Source organism: Acomys russatus, chromosome 7, assembly GCF_903995435.1.
Source record: "Acomys russatus chromosome 7, mAcoRus1.1, whole genome shotgun sequence".
Taxonomy (NCBI): Eukaryota; Metazoa; Chordata; class Mammalia; order Rodentia; family Muridae; genus Acomys; species Acomys russatus.
Window position 1 is genome coordinate 50,670,344 of NC_067143.1, and position 25,006 is coordinate 50,695,349.

Sequence of the window (25,006 nt, forward strand, 5' to 3'; positions counted from 1 at the left end):
AACCCTGTCTCAGAAGAAAGAAAAAATATCTGCCTGCCTCTGTCTCCCAAGTGCTACCACGCCCAGCCTCGAAACATTCTGAAAGCCAGCAAGACAGTAAAGACTGCTCAACACTGGCAGCAACTCCTCTTTACCAAGTAAAGGGAAACACTGAATGTCAGAACCTTTGGGTAGGGCAGACACTGGCCAGTGATGAGATGCTGTTGCTTTCCTGTCCTCTGCTCCCTCTCAGGCACTCTGAGAGGCTTCCGATCTGTACTGAGTATTTGCAAGCCACTCTAGACAAGTTTCATTTCATGTACTCTGGCAGGGAGGTATGAAGAGATTGTTTCAACTTGTAGAGCCTGCTTTTGGGAAGCCCAATGAAAAACTAGCTACTTAAACAAGTTGAGTTATTATAAACCTATCTGCAAGCCAGGCTCAGTAGTGCACACCTGTAATCTCAACACTCAGGGAGACAGAGGCAGCCGGATCTTTGTAAGTTTGAGGCCAGCCAGGTCTAACAAGGTGAGTCCAGGACAGCCAAGGCTACAGAGCAACTATCTCAAAAAACCAAGAACAAACAAACAAACCCTATCTGACGACACAAGGGTAGCAATTTATAAACTAAATTAAGGGCAGAGGAAAGGAAGCCAAATATTTCAAATTAGTCGTCTGTAACACCATCCTTTGCCCCCTAGACTTTGCTATTTTAGTGGAAACTCTCACCATTTTCTATTTACCCTGGTTCCAAGCCTCATGCTGCGCCACCTCCTAGGAATTCCTCTAATCTCACAGGCCTTCGTCTTACCCTTCATGGACACAGTTAAAAAAGATCCATTCCTCCATGAACCCCGCCCACCCGCAACGATCTCACTTCAGAGCTTCAAACTGTTGATGCTCAACACACACGTGACACCACTGGGGCCTCAGGTACGTGAATTGACACTGTGCCTGACTCTCTTAATGTAGGGCCTGAGCAATCACCTGGTCTCTTCATCTGACATCATGGTCTTGGCCCTGGTCTTATGGCTAAAATGTTTTAAGGGCCAAATCCTTCTCTGTGGCAGAAGGAACACCCAAAAGAACCAAAAAACAGGAGAATGAAACATACTTAGCTCGCCTTGGGGGAGGAGTGGGTGGGTGATGACTATAGCGGGACTATATGGGTGCAACGCTGAGTCATGTGGGCTAGATCACGCCACTGCCTTCTGTACCACACCTCTCTGGCCCTGACTGTGAAGCAGGCTGAAACCGTAGGGCTTCTTCTGGGGTCCTCTCAAAGAGTATGACTCCCTGGGCACAGAAACAGACTCCTATCCCCTCTTCTCACTGGCACGATCCCCTGGGACAGCATGATGTGCAGGGCAGCACAAGCACAGGTGCAGACACTGAAGAGAGCCAAAGAAATCAAGAACAGCCTAGAATCAGAAGCCAACAGTCACAAGCCCTCCAAAACGGTGGAGAACAGCGAGGAAGAGGACCCCACAGTTCTGTCGAGTAAGTGGAGGCTGCCAAGCATTAAGAACGAGTGTAAGACGGGAAACAGATGAAAAGCAGATGAAGACAGCTTCCTGGCCAGGTTCTGGCTACCTCAGGCTCACTTCATCAGGATGTGGACCAACTCCGAGCAACCCTGGTAGGAATGCTTACTGAGGTTGATTCCACCCCTCCACCCCCACCCCGGTAGAAGCTGGCTGGCAGGGGAGTGGCTTCTGGGATTTGGACACTGGCCACTAGCTTTCTGCTGCAGATGACTCCGCTTCTCTTTTCTACCACACGTAGGCTAGCTTTCCTAAATTCCTTTGAATGATCAGGTGGGAATTCAAATTGCTCTTCAGGCTCATCCTTCAAAATACTCGCTATAACTCTGGCAGACATTTTTCTCATGTTCAGGTTTTCTTTCAGAATGAGCCTTAACTGTTTATCTAAATTTAATTCTTCAGCCATCATTCGAACAAACCAAATCTTTGGCCTTCTGGGTATTTTCTCATCTGTCCTGTTGGTGACTGGAGGACCACTTCGTGCATCATCTCGGACATCTTCCCGCCCTTCTTTAAACCTTTTGTGCCAATCAAAAACTCGAGCATCTAGTCGAGGTGTCGGGCTGGGCAATCTCGCACTAACTGGGTCACAGAGTAACCGAGAGGGAAAACTGGGATAAATTAAACCCTCTACAACCTATGTTTGCGTCCAATCCTTGCGTGTGGTTTGCAAAGCAGTCAGCAACATCGTCCTGAATCTATGGACCTTAAGCGTCTATGGCGACTCATGCAAGGGACGCATAAACAGTGGCAACTTAAGCAAGCAGGGAAACTCGGCCGTGATGTAACGTTCGAGCTCGCCCCAGACCTGCAGAAACCCGCACACAACAAGCCTACCGGAGTAGCCCCGGGTTCTGCCCAGGCGTCCCGGGAGGTTAGGCCGCATGCGCAATTCCTTCCTGGCTCGGATTGGTTCATGCGCGTGCGCACAGAGACAGCTGCGCCGGGCTCCGCCACCTTCACACCACACCCGGTCTGGCGCTCTCGGGTGCGCATGCCCGCCCGCGGGAAAGGTCGCCGGCGAAGAGGGCGGAGGAGGAGGAGGAGGGCTGAGGGAAGAGAGGGCACCCTCGAGCGCCGGGGTGCATTGTGGGAAGGAGGCGGCAGCGTCCCGGGCGGGCTGGAGGTGCAGCAGCGGCGGCGGCGGCGGTAAATCCTCCCGGCCGCACACAGCAGTGTGGAGCCGCGGCCCCAGCCCAGCCTCGGCCCGCGCGCCCCTCCTGCCCCTCGCGGCTTCGCACGCCAGCCCCTCCTCCGCGCGCGGCCTTGCGGAGCCGGCCGGCCGGCCCAGCTCCCCTCCCCGGCCCCGCGGGGCGGCCGCGCTGCCCTGACGAGGCGGGGAGGGGAGGGCTGGACCGGCCGGCGGCCGGGCGACCATGCCGAACTTCTGCGCTGCCCCCAACTGCACACGGAAGAGCACGCAGTCCGACCTGGCCTTCTTCAGGTTCCCACGGGACCCGGCCAGGTGAGCGGGGCGCGGAGGCGGCGGGGACCTCGGCGCACGTGCGCTCCGGGGGACCCGGCCCGGAGGATGCCACCCGGGGATGCGAAGGCTGATGAAGTTGGCGCTTAGCGTCGGTCGTGCGGCTCGATTCGTTAGCTGTCAAAGAAGGGTTAGGACTCCTGGGGGCCCTGCCTTCCCCCACGTCAGCCGTCTGTTCTAGGACAGTGTTTCTGTTTGGAGTCGAGCCGCTTTCTTTGATCTTAAACCAGGTCACAACTGCCGCCTCCTTCGGGACTTGTCATCACAGTGTTCAAATGCAGACCGTTACTCATTGTCTGCCTTGGTTATTGTAGGGGCCACAGAGAGTGCGTGTGAGGGCGTGGGAATAGGTATTGAAACTTCAGCTCTTCTTTGGGATAGGTCTCATACTCTGGGTCGTACTTTGAAAGGCGTAGGGACTTCGTGCAGGTGTTTCACACACAGGGCTCTCTTGTTGGTTCAATCATTTAAAAATCAGTGCTTTAACCATGTGTTCGAGTACTCATGTCAGGTGCTGGGGATTCCAGTGAATTCTGTCAAGGACCGCAGAAAGTGCCTAATCCGTGGAGGGAACAGATTTATCAACAGGCGTTGTAATATAGCATGCCATTTATTAGTTGAACAAATACTTATTGAAAGCCTGCAATTGGTAGAAATTAGTCTGCGCACCGGGGGTGGGTAACATGAACCGGTGAAAGTCCCTGCTCTCGGAGGTTACATTCAAGTCTTGTGAAATTAGCCATGAAAATATTTATAATAGTGTGCCCAAAAATGAAAAGTACGCTGAAGGAAAATACAGCAGGGGTTGGAACGGCTAGTAGCCAGGGAGCCGCTGCAGTGATAGCTCATGGCTGAAGAGCACTCACTGCCCTTGCTGAAGACCTGGCTTCTGCACCCAAATCAGGTGACTTGTAAACTCCAGTTCCAGGGGATCCCACAACCTCTTCATGCTTTCAGGTATACCAGGCACGCCCGACGTGCAAAGCACTCCTGCACAGAAACTAAATGAATAGGTTTTAAAAAGAAAGCATAGCTGGGCAGTGATGGCACAGGCCTTTGATCCCAGCCCTTGGGGGGTAGGGGGTAGGGCAGAGGCCAGCCTGGTCTACACAGTGAGTTCTAGGACAGCCAAGGCTACATAGAAAAACCAAAAAAAGAAAAGAAAAGGAAGAAAGTATAGCCAGGGAGTTGAACATGGTGACATGGTCTGTGACCCCAGCTCTGAGGAGATGGGAAAATAGAGTTTTGGAGTTGGCCCTGGGTTAAAGTTCCAGGCCACCTAAGGCGATAGTGTGAGATATTATCTAATTTATCCATTAAAAAACAAACAACCTGTAACAAGGACGGCCCAACTGCTCTTTTAAGCAAAGGGGACCAGTAAGTGAAGTCAAGGCATGCTTGCTGATGAGGTGTATACGGGAGACACAACTTGTTTAGGAAATTGTTGTCCATGGAAACGGTCTGGCGTTTATTCTGAGTGAAGTGGGGGGAGTTTAGAGCTGAGAGAGTTCTTAACAGGGTTACTGGCTGCTTGTTAGCTGTAGGGAGCAAAGGTGAGAGCAGTAAGGCCCCCGAAGGACTGCTGCAGCGATCCAGATCAGTACAAGAGGAGGAAGGGGTAAATTGCTTTTAGATAAGGCTTGATGATGCAGCCAACAGGATTTACTAATAGTTTAGATGTGGGTTATAAAACAGTCGAGGGTAATTCCCGAGATTATGTGTGTGTATGTTGTGGGTATGTTGTAGGCACATGTGTGTGTGTGTACATGCGGAGACCAGAGGAGGACATCCGATGTCTTGTTCTATTACTCCCCATTTCTTTGAGACAGGGTCTCTGACTGAACCTGTACCAGGCTAGTGGCCAGCAACCCAGCGATCCTCGTGTCTTCAGTCCCCATAATGTTGGAAACTGCACAGCTTTTTATGTGAGTGCAGCAGTCTGAACCCAGGTTCCGGTCCTTCACAGTAAGGACTTTCCCACTGACTGACTTTCTCTCTTAGACTCCTCCAGTGGTTAACATAAAACAGTAACCGACATAAGGAAGATGGGGATGGGCATATTAAAGGTTTGGTTTGTAATGTGACATCTGACAAGCTTGGTGGACATTCGAGAGATGTCGTCAGCCAGAGGATGGAGTTCAGCACTAACGAGCTTGATTAGCATACATCGGTTCTAAGGTCTATCGCCTGTACTTTATACCACATGTGGAAATTAATTTCAAATGGCTGCTTTCTCTTTCTTTACATTGTTGTCAGTATTTGCCTTTTGGCGGGGGATGGTTTTTGAAAAGGTTTTGTGTATCCCTGGCTGTCCTGGAACTTGCTTTGTAGACCAGGCTGGCCTCAAACTCTCTGTTTCTGTCTCCTGAGTGCTGGGATCAAAGACATGTACCGCCACCCTTGGCATAAATTTCTGCGTGGGTGGGTTGTTTGTTGTAAGACAGGGTTTCTCTATGTAGCCCTGGCTGTCCTGAACTAGCTTTGTAGACCAGGCTGGCCTCAAACTCACAGAGATCCACCTGCCTCTGCCTCCTTGGTGCTGGGATTAAAGACCTGTGCCACCAACCCTGGCTAGATTTCTATCTTAATTCTATTTGTAAATATGTTTATATATTTTGAACCAACCTTGGATATGTGGTCTATGGCCTTTTAAGAGAGATCTTTGCCTACTCATAATATATTTATTTTAGTAATTTGTTTATTGGAGACAAATTCTCGTTTAGTCTAGCCTATAATTAACTATGTTACTCAGGCAGGCCTTGAACTAGCTGCAATCCTCCTGCGTCAGTCTCCTGAGTCCTGGGGTTACAAATATGAACCAGCATGCCCAGCTTGTTTTATCTTTTAATATTTAGGCTTACAGTCACTTGGAATTTATTTTTGTTTATGTTGTGAAATTACTAGTCAAGATATAATGTCTTCATATGGATAGCCTACTTAGCACTGTTTGTTTTTTTAAAAGGCTATTTAATGTTACTTGGGGCTTGTTTTTTTTTTTTTTTTTTTTTTAAGGTTTTTATTGTTGTTTTGGTGAGTGAATTGAATCAGCAAATCAATTTGTGGGGAATGATTTGTTTAGAGTTAAATTTTTCATTAACTTCCGTGCCTCTCTTTGTTTTTAAGAGAGACCTTATACATTTCCCCACTATTCTCAATGTGTTTGATATGGAAATGCATAGGATTAGTTAGTTAGACTTCTCTGTCCCATATTTACTCAGGTTTTGAGTTGCTTTTGGGATCAAAAAACTGATTTTACCTTAAATCAAAGATAGTGTGGAGAACAGTGTTCTGTGTGGATTAATCTTCAGAGATTAATAATTAAAAAATATAACTGTAGTAGTTTGGCAAACTGTTTTATAGTAAAGTGTTTTTGTGACTAATACTTGTATTTTGAAACACGGTGTTTATAGCCATAATTTACAACTGTAAAATAATAAAACATGTTTACCTTACTTAGTGGTATAATACTTCCCAGCTAAATGAAATGATACACAACTCAGGTATATGGTTTTAATTTAGATATGAAAACCTTAAGTCACTGTGACCTCACACACTTAGAACAGAATTGACTGTCAGGGTTAAAGTCGTAAGACAAGCGGAGCTCGGTGCGGTGGTACATGTCTGTAATTCCAGCATTCCTGGCGGCAGAGCATGTTGATCTCAGAGTTCAAGGCCAGTATGTGTATATTAACATATATTATACTTGTAACATAGTATTATGCCCATGTTATAATAGAGTATAAAACATAAATAGGACATGAATTCGCTTTCAAACTTGTAACACTTTTTCCATGGAGGAACTTTTGTTTTTAACTTGGAAAGAGGGAAAGACCTGGTTGTAGCCATCAAGGAATTACTTAAACGTCTTAATTCTTAGTTTCTTGATCTATACTCACCTTTGGAAAGCCTTGGGCCCCTCGGCAAGTGCTTAGTAAACATTGCTATTTGTTTTGCTGAAATCTTAAGCATGAAACACATGTGCTTGCGTCCCTTGGTCAGCATCTCAGCACTTCATGTGTAATAGAGTGCAGGTGCTGTGTCTGTGCTCTTGGGGCTTGTTTCTGCGTCTGTACCTCTATTATATGAACTAAATCTTGTTTGTTACAAGGCAGCTGAGTGTGTCCTTTACGCCTATATGAGCTCCTGTGGTTGTGTGTAGAACATGTACTTGTTACCCCTTTGCAGTGCTGGGGGTGTTTCATTAGCTCAGGGTGAAAACGTGAAGAATTGTTAGGATGCTGGCCTTGTGGCTGAGTAACTCTGTGCTGCTGGTTGAGTTCTTACTGATTTGTAGATGTCTAAGCAAGTTACTTCTGGACTTTGTAGTTGAAGTGCTTATTCTCAATGACTTCAACTCTGATTTTTGTATTATTAATCAGCTTCTCCAAATTGTGCTCTGTATGAGTACAGCAGGAATCTTTATAATACATACTTACCTTACAACTAAATTAATTTTTTGTTTGATTTTTGAACGCTCACTTTGTGCCCTTGCCTGGCTCGGAACTCATTGAGATCTGCCTTTTACTGCTTCCCAGGTGCTATGATTAGAGGCATGTGTCATCATGCCTGGCTTGAATTAATTATGTTCTGAAACAGCCTTGTGTGTGGCTGAGGATGTTCTCAAACTCAAGAATCTTACTGCCTTAACCTCCCACATGCTGAGACTACAGATATGTGCTGCTGTGCCCAGCCCAGATGCTAAAATTTAAATTTTGAGTTGATTTCTTAATTTAATTTTGGTTTTATTTGTAGATGCCAGAAATGGGTTGAGAATTGCAGGAGAGCAGACTTAGAAGATAAAACACCTGATCAACTAAATAAGCATTATCGACTATGTGCCAAACACTTTGAGGCCTCTATGATTTGTAGAACTGTAAGTAATAGCCAGCTTGGCTTCTCTTTCTCTTCTGCTGTATCTGGTTTGCGCTGTACATTTTAATCTGTTATTGGACTGTCTACCTACCTTACCATTTAAGTTGAAGATACATTTGGAGTTTAGTAGTATCTTGTTTTCAGAAACTTGGTTTTTTTTTTAAAAGCCCTGTTCCTGATGCCTATACCCCTTCACTAGAGGAAACAACGTTAAAACTATTCTTGTGCTTACATGTTTCTATACATGTGTATAGAAAATGTAAGTGCATAATACTATGGGTGCTTATCTCAAGCACTTTTTCTAGAGTTGTGGTTTATTTTTTAATGTCCTGGGCGTAGAACCTGGAGTCTTTTGTATGCTAAGGCAGGTGCTCTACCACTGTGCCAGGCCCTACACCTCTCTAGAACATTCTTGTGAATGACGGTCATTGAGGAATGATGTTCTTTGTTTTCATGATTTGAATGTCCTCTTAAGAACCGACACTTATTTAATTTTTAAGGGTTAGCTAGAACAAGAATCAGTATCACGAGCTGGGTGTGGTGGTGCACGACTTTAATCCCAGCACTCGGGAGGCAGAGGCAGGCGGATCGCTGTGAGTTCAAGGCCAGCCTGGTCTACAAAGTGACCAAGGCTACACAGAGAAACCCTGTCTTGAAAAAACAAAAAACAAAAAACAAAACAAAACAAAAAGAATCAGTATCACACAGGTAACATGAAAAATGTTCTCTATGGGCAAGAGATCAGACCAGGTAGCCTTTTCTGAATTCTTACATTTCTAATGTTGTAGGAGTCTGCTATTGCTGTAATTCATAAAAACCAGAGCCAGGCAGATTGATTGACATGTATGAACCACTATAGAAACTATAAAGAAGAGTTTGGTAAACCCGTAGTGTTCTTACTTAGGTATAATTAACATTTTATATTATGTTTGGTATAGACATAAACTTGACTTGAAGGTACACTGTCTTATTAATTATGCAGTGGTTTATTATGATTTTTTTCAGATGCATTTTGCAGAGGCATCAGAAAATTAGAGAATGGGTGGGTTATTTTATTTCTCAGTGTTAATTAGAACAGATACTTGTGAAGTCAATGGAAAGTGAGCCAATTCTGGTTCAACAATTTGTTCACAAATATTTAAGGGACTTCTTTCTTTCTTTCTTTCTTTCTTTTTTTTTTTCCCCCTTTGTTACAAGCATAATACTGATCGGCCAAAAGGTTTCATATGTCTAAAGGGCAAAGGCAAGCTACTTTTCTTTTCTTGGCATTCAGAAAAAATATAAAAATTATTTTAAATTACACCAATCATGCCTTTTTACTTTTTAGTATAGTAAATATCTCTTAACTATATAATTTCAACAAGATTAATGTGAAGAAATTAAAATATAGGTTACTGTTGTAGCTGACTTTATTCAGAGTATAGAATAGAAAGATAAGCTAGTTTTTGCTTTTTTTAATTTCCAAAAGAGTCTTTCATCTTGAATAAATTAACGCAAATCTGAAAAATGTTTTTTCTGTAAGTATAGAACAGGCAGCTGTTGAAAGCTGGCATATACGATAACTGTATTGAAACATGTGTAACCCTTTGGCTTCATTAGTTTGGCATTTAAGAGCTTATTAACATACATGAGTAGTTTTGCCAAAGCCAAAATTTTTATTATCTTTTATGCTGAGTAAGATTAGTGTAGTTCCTTTAAATTACCAAAGATTAAACCTTGGAATGGAGTAAAAATTGTTCATATGAGTTAGACATAACCTTTTTGACATGTCTGTTTATAAATTAATATATAATGTTCCAATTTTCATTCACATTCTGGTTTTTCTGATCTTTGCTTTGCTAGATTTTAAATTTTTAAATTCTTTAAAACGTCTTGTCCTCCCCTCAGTCACTCAGCTATTTGATGTTGACTGTTTGAGACTTTGGCTTAGTGAGAAAGTCGAAAAACTAAGTGAGAAAATGTCATAGGTTTTGCTTTTCTCTGTAGATTTGTCTATAACCAATGCTAACCCAAACTTTCTGATAGACTCAGAGTCTTTAGTCCGGCATAGAAACCAAGTGTCACTAGGAAATTACATTTCAGTTTGGCATGGAGGCTCTACCTGTGCTGTAATCCAGGAATCAGGAGGCAGAGGTACATAGTGTTATGAGCTGAGGCCCACTTGAACATTATCATGAGACCATGTCTCAAAATACCAAAAGTTAAATGTAGTAATAGTAATACATCAAGCCGGGCATGGTAGTGCACGCCTGGAATCCCAGCACTCGGGAGGCAGAGGCAGGCGGGTCTACAAAGCAAGTCCAGGACAGCCAAGGTTATACACAGAGAAATCCTGTCTCCAAAAGAAAAAGAAGAAGAAAAGAATATAAAAGGGCACAGATCATTTGGGAAACATGAACACTACAGGGAAGCTCCCCAGGAGCTATCAGAGCTTGCAGGTCTGTACTTTAGAGACAGGTAGAGAAGTACTGAGGAAGTCATTAATGTAGAATTTCATTTACTTTTTTTTGAGGGACCATCGTTGATATATTTTCTTTTTCAGAGTCCTTATCGGACCGTTCTTCGAGATAATGCAATACCAACGATATTTGATCTTACCAGTCACTTGAACAATCCACATAGCAGACACAGAAAACGAATAAAAGAATTGGTATGTCTGGCTCTTGAGCTTTCTCATCTCCCCATACTCCAGTTAAACAATTATGGACACGTTTGTTAACAATTTATCAGTTGTTCCGCATCTCACAGCTTGCATGCTGGGAAATGAGTGCTATGCTTATTAGGACAGTCTGTCTTAATACTGGTTAATCTGGCAAAGCTCCAAATATAGCCAGTGGATAGTTGTTGAGTTGGAGCGAAGTGTGCTGTTGATTACAGGCCACTAGTGCATTGCTCTTCTGGGGCTGCTAGCAAGGAAAACGAAACTGGTGTGTTTCCAGAAGCTAGCACAAAGGAGTTTTTAAAAAAGAAAAGAAAAGTATTAGAACTTGAGATCTGGATTTTGGTTTTGTTTTTTTCCTCAGACGGGTTTTTTTCTGGGTAGCCTTGCCTGTCCTGGATTCGCTTTGTAGACCAGGCTGGCCTCCATAGAGACCCACTCATTTCACTATTTTTGACAGGTTCTAGAAAAAGGTTTTTGGCGGTGTTTTGGTTTTTAGTTTTTAGGTTTTTGTTTTTTTAAGCAGGTAAATATTTATTTGGAAAATTCCATCGGAGCTGAAGATTAGAACTGAAAAAGTGTAAGGACCTTTCCATGTCGTATACTTCATGTATGTCTTATCATCCTTTGTTACTATTCAGATCCGATAGCTGAAGTCAACCTATCTTTAGGTGAACACAATTACTGACACATTACCAGTATCAGGACCCTTTTTGTCCAGTTTTGTTTTCATTTATGTAATTATTTATTAGTGTATACACACATATGCCACGGCATGCATGTAGAAACTGGTCTTTTCTATCTTGGGAGCCCCGGGATGGGCTCGTGAGGCACGAGCCATTACCTGCTAAGCCAGTTTCCTGGCTCAGTTCCCCTTATCTGGATTTGAGGACAAGATCCTGTGGATAGCTCTTCAAACGGTTGGGGTTTTGCATGTTGTAGACACTGCTCTTGAAAGTTAGGTGGGACTCAGTGAAGTCCGCAGGGCTTGCGATGGGTGTGGGGAGGTTCTCCTTGCCTGTCCAGTTTCTTGGTTTTTTCTCCCTCTTCTTGTGGTTTAATTGTGTGCCAAGAATTGTGACCTTCATGTAGAACTTTTAGTGCTTTGTTCTCTCTGTTCCTGAAACTACGTGAGTAGTGTTTTGGAGTTGCTATTAAATCAGCAACCACTATACATGTGAGTTATTTTGCTAGTGTCCTCTTGATTTGGAGTATGTATATATAAATATATATATATATATACACTTTTTTTTTTTTTAACTTTTTTTTAGCTTCTTGACTCACGTGTGTATATCCCAAGCCAGTTTAGAGGTCTGATGCTTTCCCTGCTTTGCTGGCAGTATTTTGTAATTTCTCCTAGTTCTTTAACTATAATTATTGTTTTTGTTTTTAAATCCTCTTCATACTTTTTTCAAATGTTAAGTGCTACATAGAGGACACTCATAGTGCATAGGATCTTGTATGTACGTGTCCATTGTCCCTAAGGTCTGGTGTCATCCTGATTCTTAGTTCTCTTCAAGTGATCCACTTTTCCTTCCTGAGAGCTTTTTGAGGTTTTTATCATAGGCATTTACATTTTATTGAACAGGGTCAGGGATATAGTCCTTTTATTATCCACTCTTTTGACCATTTCACATCTCAGGACTTAATCTTTCCTACTTAGTTTTGCTTCCTTGGCTTTGCCTTCTGTTTCACTGGTATTCTTATAGGTGAATGCTGACAGTTGCATGGCAGTCCTTTGCATTAGCTTTCTTCCGAGAAGTCTGACCCACAGGGAAGAGCTCGGCCTCTTCGTGTTCTGTAGCTGTTGCATCTCTATGGTTTTTCAGGGCCGGCACACTTCCACACCTGGAGTCCTCCAGTGCTGCCTCTGCACTGGGAGGGGCTGTTCCAGCTAACCAGCCTGCTAGTGTTTCTTGTTAGTAGCAATATCCGGAGCTGGCATCAGGCACTGCTGTCTCTGGCTTTCGTTGGCACTGTTGTTTTTCTGCCACAGATCGTAGTAGAGGATGATATAAGTATTAGAGAGCATTGAGTGGAGAAATAGAAGAGAAATCTGAGAAGTTCTTTCTTAGTCGGCCTATGATTGTTGCTTTGGGGCACAGAGTGTACTCCATAGTTATTTCTCTTTTGAGCTGGTGCTGTTGCTTTCTGCTTCCTAGGCACTTCTCATTATCTTTTGTAAGTTCTGTGGTACAGCAGCCTCCCTGCTTTGTGACATCTTTAGGGTTAGATTTCGCAGAAGAATCTGTTGCATCCTCTTGAGTTTGATGCTAAGTACTGCAGTATGCCTTCTTCCTATTTATTACTCAGTATGCATTTGTCTGGTTAGGAGAAAGCAAGGTAAATAGCATGTGCTTTCCATTTTAGTACTTTATTATACACTTGGAATCATGAGCACATGACATAGTTTTGGTTCCCTATCATCTGTTTGAAGAATGTATTCCACATGAAGAATTGATGCTCTGTGGAGCTAAGGATGTAGTTCACTTGATTGCATAACAAGCACGAAGTGCTGGGTTTGAATCCTAGCACCACATAAACCAGCACCTGTGAGGTGAAGGCAAGAGGATCAGAAGTTCAAGGCCATCCCCAGCTACTTAGTGAGTTCAAGGCCAGCCTAGAGTACATGAGACATTTTTCTTTAAACAACATTAACAGAAGCCATCAAACTCCCGAATGAGAAAATTTTTGCTCAAAACAGCCTTTTTTAAAGTCAAGATGATTTACTAGAGGTGATTTCCTTAAATTTTTTTCTTTTTCTTTAGAGTGAAGATGAAATCAGGACACTGAAACAGAAAAAAAGTAAGTGATAGTGTTAATGACTCAGCTTCTGAAGGCCTTTTTAAAAGGCCTTGGCCTGGTAAGAACAAATAACTATGTCTTACTTCCAAAGCTCCCTTGAGAATGAATGTAAAATTGTGGTTGACTCTGTCCTGCGGCCTGGAATTATTAGAAATGGCAGTCTTACTTCATTGTGTCCTCATAAAGGATTGCTGTGCTGCACATGTTGACGTTATAGAGCGCAGAGGGAGCTCCTTCTCCCCTTAGGGTGCTCTCAGTGTGGTAGCAATGGCAGACCACAGTGTCTCAGTAGGCAAGGAAAGGCTGCGGTAAAGCCAGCCATCCAGTTCCACCCATGCACCTGTGTACACAATTATTTCTTGGCCTAAGGAATAAGTGCTGTGGAGGCAGGGGGGTACATGGGTTGTCATGGTTACAGAGTCTTTGTAGGTGCTAATGTGTAAGCTGTGCTATCAGAAGGTGAGGCTAGAAGTTGTTTCTGTTGTTAACAGTTGATCCCATTTCTCCCCTTTATCTCCTCTTGCTACTGTAGACATAAGCTTTGATTATGCCATTCTATCATTCTGGTGCCTTATTTAATTCTCATAGTGCTCTGTGTTCCTTCTTTATAGATGAGGAAACAAACTCAGAAAAGAAAGCAGGAAAGGTATTCCATACAATGTAGTGGTACAAAACAAGCTGCTAGAGTGAAGTAACCACACTCGTGTCGATGTTGTTAGCATTTCTGATAGCCAGTGAGCCCAGCCGAGAGAGCACAGAGTTCAGAAGTTACAGGGTTGTAAGCTGCCGGCCATTGGAATCACTCAGGAGTTTGTGATTAGGTGGTAACATGGTCAGGGAGGGTTCTGCAGGGCACTCTTGGCTAGGAAAGACAACTATGTAGGCAGAAGGGCCAGAACTAGAGGGCCTTGTATGTGGTGACTCACGTACAGAAAGGTGTTCAAAGAAGAGATACTGAGGTTTCACTTCATATAGATTGTGTTTTATCGAGCATCCTGTGAAAATAACATAGTAGAATGAATACTTGATTGGAAGTGAAGAGGTAAAGGAGGGCAGAGAGGACATGGGGACAGCAAAGAAGGCAGACATGGCAAACATCCAGGTTAACCTTTTCCTGGTGGTGTAGAATAGAGGACGATTGCTGTACACTGCGGGAGGAGTCCTCCCTGGATTGCTGAGCTCTGAGAGCCTGGGATGCCTAGAAGCAGATTGCACAGCTCCAGGCACACTAGGCTCTGCTTGTGTCTGCCACTTTAGTGCTTTGACTGGTATATGTACACCAGCCACCTGGTGTGCCTTCCCTGCCTGTGTCCTCCAGACTCACATCACTGTCAAATGCAACTTTCTGTTCAGCTGTCTTCTGTCCCTCAGTGATGCTGTACAATTCTTGGTGGCCTTCTCATAGGCTTAGACCTTAAGAGCTGGGTTTTAAACGATGCTTCAGATTTTAATTCTTTTCATGAAGCCATTACTGACTTGCATGGCTACAGACAGGACACTTTCCCCATCCAGATATGAAGAGACTAGGCTGAGCTTGCTGATACTCTTAAGAGTAACTGCACCCCGTTCTGTGACTCTGTATTGTACTGGCTTTGTAGAGCTGTCTTCATATTCATGCTTAGCACTTAGGAAGAAGTAGCACCTCTGTGGATCCTGCGTTTCATTTCACTTCTATCCTTGTACCTGTGGTCTTGGCAAGTTATTTACTATCCTTATTTGTCAAGTGGGATTGATACCATCTGCCTGAAGAAAGTAATGTGATACCTGGAAAGTGCTAGGCACAGTGCCCATGGAAGTACTTGTTCTCCTCACCTTGGCATGGACAATTTGTCATTCCTGTTAATAGTTTATGAAATGCCTTGTAAATTTATTAGAATTGTTCCTACTTTGTTTTTGTTGTTTGTGTTTTGGTTTTTAGTTTTTCAAGACAGGGTTTCTCTGTGTAACCTTAGCTGTCCTGGACTCACTTTCTAGAGCAGGCTGGCCTCGAACTCAAAGAGATCCATCTGCCTCTGCCTCCCCAAGTGCTGGGATCAAGTGTGCACCACCATACCCGGCTAAAATTGTTCCTACTTTGCAACAGCATTTCTGTTTATTATAATCTATCAGCAGCATTTGTCTTTTTTTTTTTTAAATTTGTGTCCTACTCTATTGATGTTCTGTTAATGGTAAATGAATAACTTTGTAGATTTTAAATATTTAGCCAATCAAAGTGTAATTTGTCTTGTCTTTTATGGTTCCTCATACATCTGTTTGTAAAACTAATTAACTCTTTGTTTTCCAGTTGAGGAAACTTCTGAACAAGAACAGGAAACTAACAGCAATGCTCAGAACCCTAGTGCAGAAGTGGGGAACCAGCAGGATGGAAACATTTTGCCTTTAACCCTTGAAGAGAAGGAGAACAAAGAGTACCTCAAATCGTTATTTGAGATTCTGATTCTCATGGGAAAGCAGAACATACCCCTGGATGGGCATGAGGCCGACGAGATCCCAGAAGGCCTCTTTGCTCCAGATAACTTTCAGGCGCTCCTGGAGTGCCGCATCAATTCTGGAGAAGAGGTCCTGAGGAAGCGCTTTGAGACCACAGCCGTCAACACGTTATTCTGCTCGAAGACTCAGCAGAGACAGATGCTGGAGATCTGTGAGAGCTGCATTCGGGAGGAGACGCTCAGGGAAGTGAGAGACTCGCATTTCTTTTCCATTATCACAGATGATGTAGTGGACATAGCAGGAGAAGAGCACCTGCCCGTGCTGGTGAGGTTTGTCGATGAAGCTCATAACCTGAGAGAGGAGTTTGTGGGTTTCCTACCGTATGAAGCTGATGCAGAGATTTTGGCTGTGAAGTTTCACACTACAATAACTGAGAAATGGGGGTTGAATATGGAGTATTGTCGTGGTCAGGCTTACATTGTGTCCAGTGGATTTTCTTCCAAAATGAAAGTTGTTGCTTCAAGACTTTTAGAAAAATATCCCCAGGCTGTCTACACACTCTGCTCTTCCTGTGCCTTAAATGCATGGTTGGCAAAGTCTGTGCCTGTAGTGGGGGTGTCTGTGGCTCTAGGAACAATTGAGGAAGTCTGTTCCTTTTTCCACCGGTCACCACAGCTGCTGTTAGAACTTGACAATGTCATTTCCGTTCTTTTCCAGAACAGTGAAGAACGGGGGAAAGAACTGAAGGAAGTTTGCCATTCCCATTGGACAGGCAGGCACGATGCCTTTGAGATCTTAGTGGATCTCCTACAAGCACTTGTTCTGTGTTTAGATGGTATAAACAGTGACACAGATATTAGGTGGAATAACTATATAGCTGGACGAGCATTTGTGCTCTGTAGTGCAGTAACAGATTTTGATTTCATTGTTACCGTTGTTGTTCTTAAAAATGTATTATCTTTTACAAGGGCCTTTGGGAAGAATCTCCAGGGGCAAACCTCTGACGTCTTCTTTGCAGCCAGCAGCTTGACTGCAGTACTGCATTCACTTAACGAGGTGATGGAAAATATTGAAGTTTATCATGAGTTTTGGTTTGAGGAAGCCACAAATTTAGCAACCAAACTTGACATTCAAATGAAACTCCCAGGGAAGTTCCGGAGGGCCCAGCAAGGTAGCCTGGAACCTCAGCTAACCTCTGAGAGTTACTATAAAGACACCCTCAGTGTTCCAACCGTGGAGCACATCATTCAGGAACTTAAGGACATATTCTCTGAGCAGCACCTCAAAGCTCTGAAATGCCTCTCTCTGGTACCCTCAGTGATGGGGCAGCTCAAATTCAACACATCAGAAGAGCACCATGCTGACATGTACAGAAGCGACCTCCCCAATCCTGACACGCTTTCAGCCGAGCTTCACTGTTGGAGAATCAAGTGGAAACACAGAGGGAAAGATATTGAGCTCCCGTCCACCATTTACGAAGCCCTCCATCTTCCTGACATCAAGTTCTTTCCTAACGTGTATGCCTTGCTGAAGGTCCTGTGTATTCTCCCTGTGATGAAGGTGGAGAACGAGCGCTACGAAAACGGACGAAAGCGTCTCAAAGCATACTTGCGGAACACTTTGACAGACCAAAGGTCGAGTAATCTGGCTTTGCTTAACATAAATTTTGATATAAAACATGATCTAGATTTAATGGTGGACACATATATCAAACTCTATACAAATAAATCAGAGCTTCCTACAAATAATTCAGAAACCATTGAAAATACCTAAAAGATTTTTAAAATGGCTGTTGTGTAATATTTGTTGTTTGGAAGAAAAGCGGTAAGGTATCGCAGGCCACTTGCCGAGAGACCTCCAGCTGAACCACACTTGATTAGCTATTGGTAATCCACATATTTAAATGGCCCCTGTTTGAACTCTTATGCTTTCAGCACCTGTCTGTTCTTCCAGAAGTTGGCATTGGGAGTAGCAGTGCTAGTGACACTCTGGAATTGCTTAGTTAAAAGTATTTTAGATCAGACATTATCATTGTGGATCCAGTTGTCAGTTGCTGAGTTATCAGGCCTTTGGGAAATGAAATTTGTGAGAGAAATATATTTTATAATGTGTTATAATAAAATGCACCATTGACCTTTGACTTGTAGGAGTTATAGGTGTTTAAAAATCTATTGGTAGCAGCACTTGGAAGGCAGAGGCATGAGGATTACACGTTTTAGGCCAGCCTGGGCTACATAGTGAACCCTGTCTCAAAAAAAAATAAAAGGATTGTGGTGCAGCTTAGTGGTGGAGCTCTTGCCTAGCATGTGCAAGCCCTAGGCTAATGCCTCAGAACTGTAAAAGCAGAAGACAACAGTCTCAGGAATTGCAAGACTGTTTGTGAGCTCAGCGAGCAGCCTTCATGTAGATCTGTTAGGACAGAGGAACCTCAAAGGAACAGGTTAGAGTTTGGGTGGCAGAGCCAGGCACTGCGCTCCACATTTGGTTTTGCTGTTTACATTCCTTTGTTGAGCCCGCATTTTCATAAGCTTTTTTGCAGGTAAATTCATTTCTGCTTCATGGTGAAGACAGACCCAGAGGCTATCCATACAGGCAACAGACTTGTCTGTTTTCTTCTGTCTTTTTACATGATTATGTCTACTGCCTTGTCTTGATTTATAAGTAAAACCTACAAAAATAAATGTTTTGTGGTTTATCTAAAAAACAATACAGAAAATATTGCTGTTATTTTTGGTGAATAAAATCAATTTTGTATAGTTTATTTCAATCTAAATAAAATGTGAATTTTGTTTAAATTTCAGATGAAGTATTTTTGGCAGATCAGAACACATTTCTTGTATATATTCTTAAAATGGTTATTTTATAATCACCCTTACAATTCAAGATGAACTATATTCTAGTTTTGCTTTTTTGATTTGTGTTTTAAGGCATAGGAAAATTAAAATTATTAATTGTATCACTTAACTGATTTGCTGAGTGTATATAACTTACACTGGGCTGTTTTGTGTTGAGGTGAGTCAACATTATCCAAGCCTTAGCATGTTTGCTATAGCACTGGGTCAAGCCTGGTGTACGTGTCAAATCAGGACACATTGCCCATTCAGGTTATAAAAAGACAAAATGACTTTCTGTTGTTATAGTTCTGTAAGGTGCCTATGTCCTTAACAGAGACAATTGACCGATTGAGGGTGGCAGTGAGGGAGTCCAGAGCTGGCCTGCCATCTGCATCTAGTTCCTGGGACACTTACAAGTATTGTGACTAGCAGACTACTCAACCTAGGCCTGTTTCCTTCCCATATTACCCACTGCAATGACCTGCTGCCGCCCAGACTTAATGGCTCAAAGAAACAGTTTCACTTTTCACAGTTTTGGGGTTGATTAAATAATTTTTTGCAAGTACCATATGGCTTTCTGCCTTTGGTCGGGAGGTTTGTTGGGGGTCTGCGTGGGATAGCTGAGTTTCTCTATGTGGTCTTTAATCTTGTAATCCTAGTGTACCAAGGTGGCAAGGGGACCTTCAAAGTCTGGACTCAGGAACTCCTGGAGTATTGCTTATACCACATGCTTCTTATCAAAGCAAGTTGCTCGGCTAGCCTAGATGGAAGGGATGAGCAGATTAGTTCCCCCTTGACAGGAGTAGCTGCAAAACAGGTCCTGTTTCCAGTCCAGCACAGCATGTGTCCAGAAGTGTTTGAAGGTGCTACCTTTTGTGCTTGTGTATTCCCTAATTTGTGGCTTTGTGGAAAGTGTGAAAGCCTCATGGGTGCCAGGCAAGCATTCTGCAGAGCTGCACCTAGTAAAAACCCTAGTTAAAAGGTGCTTTCATGCCAGGTGTGATGATACATAGGCTCTTAAGCAGAGGAATTGCTGTGAGTTTGAGACCAGCCTGGCCTACGTACTCCCAGGCCAGCCAAGGTTGCAACAGTAAAACCCTGTCTCAATAAACAGAAAAAAGATTTTCACAAATGGATTCTTGATGATGGTTTGAGTTCCTGGTAGCTGCATAGGCGAGAATGTCTATTTTTAGAGATTAGGTAGTGACAAAATAGTAGCCATGAAGGCTAGTTACATCACAAATACGCCAAGCTTCTCAACCTATTGGCAATAACCAAGTACAGTTACCCAAAGAACTTGCAACCTAGAGTTGGCCTGTGGGACCACAACTATATTTCATTTTGTAAAGATTTATTTAAAATTGTGTGTGTGGTGGGGGAGGGGTAGGGTCTCGGGGCGGGTATGCGCATGTGTGAAGTCAGGTGCCTTCAGAAAGCTGAAGGCGATGCAGGCCCTTTAGCTGGAGTTTGATGAATGGCTGTGAGCTGCCCCATCTTCTGCAAGAGCAGTAAGCTTAACCACCCAGACATTTCTCCGGCCCCCACAATTGTACTTTTAAATAACTACCCACACACACACAAAAAAAATCCATGACTTCAGTACATTAGATTTATTGAAATTAAAGCAAAAGAAAATAAAACTATCCGCAAAAGCCTTGTGGAGTTTGAACAAAAAGTGTATCTAGACAGCTTGCAAAATGTCATAAGAAATGTATTCAGGAATTAACATTTAATTACAGGAATTTTTGCTCTTGGCATTTACTTTGCAGGGAAAGTTACACAGTTGAATCCTACTGTAGGATGGTGGCCCTATAAAATAGATGGGAACAGACCCTTTATCCCAATCTGCAGGTAATTCCTATCACATTCCTCGATGGATTCTGGTAGGATCAGTAGTGGTTTGGGTTGGAAGAGCCCTCCTCTGGAGACCGTGCCCTCCAGTAATTGAGCTGGCTCTGGTTTATTTTTGTTTCTTCTGGGGGGCAGCCACCTCTTCGTGCTGTGTAAGGTGAAGTGATTCATCAGGCACAGGAATGTTGTATTCACACTGTTATTTATATGACACTTCAGGGCTGACAAAGCACCTTCAATATCTCATTCACTTCCCAGGAAAACTTGGGCAGGGATTAGCCCCGTTTTTCAGTTGAGAAAGCAAGCACACAGAGGTAAATTAACTGTCCCAAATTATAGCTAATGAGTGCCAGAACCAGGAACTTCAGCCCAGGCATTTGATCTTAAAATTGATTATGAAAGCCACTTCATTCTTAAGGTTTGTAAAGGAAATATTTGCCTTGGACATAGATTTCTTTTACGTTCCTGCTTCATCCGTTGCCAGCTTTCAGCACAACATCGAGAATGCGTTCATTATAGTCGACATGGGTTCCTGGAAAGGAAAAAAAAAATAGAGCCTGCAACTTCTGAGCCTTTACAAACTGGATGTAGAAATGCTGCCGCCTTTGTTCAGCTGCCAAGACACCACCACAAAGGGCTGTGGGTCCAGGCCCGTCCTGTCACGAGAGTGGGGCCACTTTCTCCATGCCATTGTCAAATGAGGCTCTAGCCAGCTTTCAATGGCCAGGAAAAGCAGAGTAATTTTTAGTATAGATTAGCATAAAAATATCTCCTAGGTCAGCTTCAGGAAATAATTACTAAGTTAGGAACAATAAGTCTGATCTATAGGTTGACAGTTAATTTCCAGACCTTCTTTTTTTATGCCCCTTATTTCTCACTGTGAATGCTATGTAAATAGAATACACTACATGCCACTGTATTTGTGTCCATAAATTACTTGGACAGAGTGAACAACAGACTTCAAAACTAAGTAGAGGTAGTAAATCTGTTCCCTTTTTAATGAGTTTAAATTTACAGTAGTAGTTTGAACATCTGGAAGTTTAAAGTCCTAATTCGTTCCAAATGTTCGACAGGGATATGCTGCAAAAGAGGATATTGTAATTGAGAGATCAGGAAAACGGTTGCCTCAGCCCGAGTCCTCTCTGTTTCCTGTATCTACATTAATCACTACACACAAGAGCCTGATGGCAAAGAAGAGCTGGACCCAAATCATCTCCAAGTCCACTGCTTCCATACAGGACAGTCATGGGAGGGCTGTGTTTAAATGCCACTGGTTAGCATCTGGAATACAGTGGGCAGTGCTGCCATTTTCTCTCATGTCAGGGGGAAGGGTTTTTTGTTTTTTGGTTTTTGTTTTTTTTTTTAAAGTCATTGAAACTGGGCTTAGAAAAGTCAAAACTTGGGACTTCTAAATAGTAATTTTGATTAATGGGTCTTGTAATCCAAGAATCTGGGCTGCAGCCAACACCTAGCACTAGACTAAGCATTCCCTTAATGTAGTTAGCGGAGTCCCCGAGGGATGCTTGTGAGGTGCCGATTTGATTTTCCTACAGAGGCGGGAGAGTTACCATTCACAGTAGCAGCCGCTCTTAGCTGTTTGGTGTATGCCAGGCCTGTCTTGTGAAACCTCTACCCCATAAAGAGGGTACATATACCCCTTTTCTAGGTGAGAGCTGAAGACTCCAGAGTCAGACACCTAATGAGTGCTGCAACCAGGATTCCAGGTGTGAGGGTTTCCAAGTCTGATGTGTTGACGCTTGCTTGCTTCTTACATGACTTTCAAATGTTACATTGGGTGGCTGAAGTGCTCCAACTGGTTAGCCTCAGGCGCACGGCTAAGAGTGATAGATACAGAGGAGAGTGGAACAGAGCCCATGCCCTGGATTCAAAGGTGAATAAGATGGAATCCAGGCTTCTGTGAGCCAAATATGAAGCTGGGGACAGCCAGAATCAGGGCTATAGTGTACCTCAATTCAAATGCCACTTTCTGTAGGGGTTTCTCTGGGATAAGTAGTTCGCCCAGATCATTCATTGATGAAAACCCTGTGAGAAGTTATTGGGTGCTCCATCCTGCGTCTCAGCATGGACATCAGAGTACTGAAAGTCAGCAGGATGAGCAACAGTTGCGCAGAAGCCCATAACAGTACTAGCTGTTTCCTGAACGTCACCTCTCAACTACTGAGTGATGGTGGCATACAACTCAATCAGGTTTGCCACTGTCATTTCCAGTAAAGATACAGAGAATAATTTTGAAGCCACTGAGGAATAGCATTGGCTAAAAGATGGACCTTTGAAAGTGGTCCCAAGTGCCTTAATGGCCCCAAATATTTTTAAGTTTCTCTAGTTTCCTTCCTGGTGAAAACAGGGCTGTTATTTTCACACACACACACACACACACACACATAATAACTGTGATATCATATGCAATGTTCATCAGTAGCATGTAATGCTGCTTCCTCACACTGGTTTTATCTATGCTACACTGTACATTCATGCATGTGTGCCCCCCCCGTGTGTGTGTGTGTGTGTGTGCATTTTGCTGGCATCCTGTAGGGTTCCTGGAAATCTGGTTTTCAGTCTACATTGGAGTGCTGAAGAAGTTGAATTTAATACTAGCTGCAGCAACAGGATAGATGAACTTACCTGTGAGAGGGCAAGCAAGCAAAAAACAAACAAACAAACAAAAAAACAAAAAACAAACACAGTTTCCTTTTTCCACATCCTTTATCTGGGCTGTACCAGGTGTGGCCCAGATTTAGGGTAGGTCTATGTGCTCCAAATAGTTGGATTAAGAAAACCCAGCGGTTTAGGTTTTAGTTGTCATATTGACAACCAAGATCGTCCATCATATGGACATTGAGAGCTGGAGGGCATCTTGGAGGCTGTTCAGTTTTACAGAAGACAGAAGACAGGACAGCTTTCTCTGAATCACACCCCTAGATGGTGGCGGAAGCCAGGGGTGAGCAGAAGTGTCCTGTGAATGCTGTTTTGTCACACCACACAGAAGAAAGACTGAATCAAGTCTTGGCAGGTGAGCAGTGTCTGCCCTTTCAGCTATGACCAGTGTAAACAGTAATCCTGGACGGGTGTCAGCTTTACAGGGAGAGATTTATTAAGCAGGCCAGGGTCTGGGCTTAGTGCTAGGCACACTGCTGGGCTTTGTTGCCATAAAAGTTTTCTCTAAAAACACTTGATATTGATTACATCTTTTTTTTTTTAAGGGGTGTGTGGTGTGTGTGTGTGTGTGTGTGTGTGTGTGTGTTTCCACATTAACTATAATGCTATATATAATATGTTTATCTTGTCTTAGACTCCAGTAACATTTTAAAGGAAAACTTCAGTATTACTTATGGCATTTTTCTTTAAGAAGATTTGTTATTTTAGGTCCCTTCATGTACATCATGCGAGCCGTTACTCTAGGTGTCCCCTTTGCACAGATTCCCTCTGTGCCCAAATATCCATCATCTATCGCTCCCGCCCCCCCCCCCCCCCGTTACCACCCCTACTGCTGCCACCCTGGTCCAAACTGTCACCACTTTTTACTTTACCTTTCCATCTGAGTTTCTTTTCCAGTGTAGTTGGCTCACAAGCGTTCCTCCATACTGAGGCCGCTGATCATGAGTGAAGGCCCCATGTGAACTGCTCCATGCCCACCAATGGCCTCATCTTTTTAGTGGCTTTCTTGGGCTTCTCCCTTCCATGCAGCCTGTACAGGAAGCATGTTCAGAACATACCTTGAAAGCTGCTGGTAAAGCATTTACTAGCATGTCAGAGTCCCAAGTTCGATACCCAATATTACAAACAAACAAAACCAAAAAACAGTGTCTGCAAGCTGTCAGCCTCACTTACTCTCAGCTTGCTTTTTGTGTCGCGCACCTCTTTGCTGTGTGAGTTTTATCTCCACAGAGGTTTCTCCAGATCAGAGGGTCTCAACCTGTGGGTCGTGACTCTCTTGGTGGGTCACATATCAGATATCTACATTACGATTCATAACTACCAAAATTACAGTTACGAAGTAGCAACGAAACAATCTGATGGTTGAAGGTTGCCACAGCCAAGAGGAGCTATAGTAAATGGTCACAGCGTTAGGAAGGTTGGGAACCACTGCTCGAGATGCTCCCCAAACTAGGCTCTCTTCTACAAGTTCTAGACCCTGGGCCTCTTCACTGTGGTGTACTCCTGGCTCAGAGCAAGCCTAGCAGCACCAGCTACTCCATGCCTTTCTAGTGAATGAGCAAATAGTGGCTTAGGACCAATGGGGGAATTCAGAGTGGCTGGGGGACAGGAAGGGAGCAAAGCCACCAGACACCAAAGAGTTGTAGAAGCTGCTCTAAAGCCTTAGAAGTCCCGCCCTCTTTAGAGTTGGCTTCTGTCTGTGCTCCCGCCTTTTAGCAGAAAGGGGCATCAGACCTGAAACAGTGACTGAAAAGCTGTGGTTCCCTAAATCATCTGCCACACAGTGTCCCTCTAAATTATCTGCCACACAGTGGCATTTCCCCCAGGGTGACCGCTCCCTTCCCTGCACTGGAGTTTCCAGGAAGAGAGATGA

General features: G+C 43.5%; 1 protein-coding gene across 1 annotated transcript; it reads left to right on the forward strand.

Annotated features, from left to right (window-relative positions):
• Nucleotides 1-2,814: 2,814 nt before the first annotated feature.
• Thap12 (THAP domain containing 12) lies at nucleotides 2,815-17,611 on the forward strand. The gene is made up of 5 exons (XM_051148999.1): nucleotides 2,815-2,988; nucleotides 7,759-7,879; nucleotides 10,421-10,528; nucleotides 13,306-13,342; nucleotides 15,627-17,611. Exons 1-5 carry the CDS (start codon nucleotides 2,900-2,902, stop codon nucleotides 17,543-17,545), a joined length of 2,274 nt encoding a protein of 757 aa, XP_051004956.1. The 5' UTR covers nucleotides 2,815-2,899; the 3' UTR covers nucleotides 17,546-17,611.
• Nucleotides 17,612-25,006: the final 7,395 nt, after the last annotated feature.

Coding starts and splice junctions, on each gene's coding strand:
- Thap12 (XM_051148999.1), top strand. CDS start 2,900: ATGCCGAACTTCTGCGCTGCCCCCAACTGCACACGGAAGAGCACGCAG. Junction 2,989..7,758: donor TTCCCACGGGACCCGGCCAG/GTGAGCGGGGCG, acceptor TTTTATTTGTAG/ATGCCAGAAATGGGTTGAGA. Junction 10,529..13,305: donor GAAAACGAATAAAAGAATTG/GTATGTCTGGCT, acceptor CTTTTTCTTTAG/AGTGAAGATGAAATCAGGAC.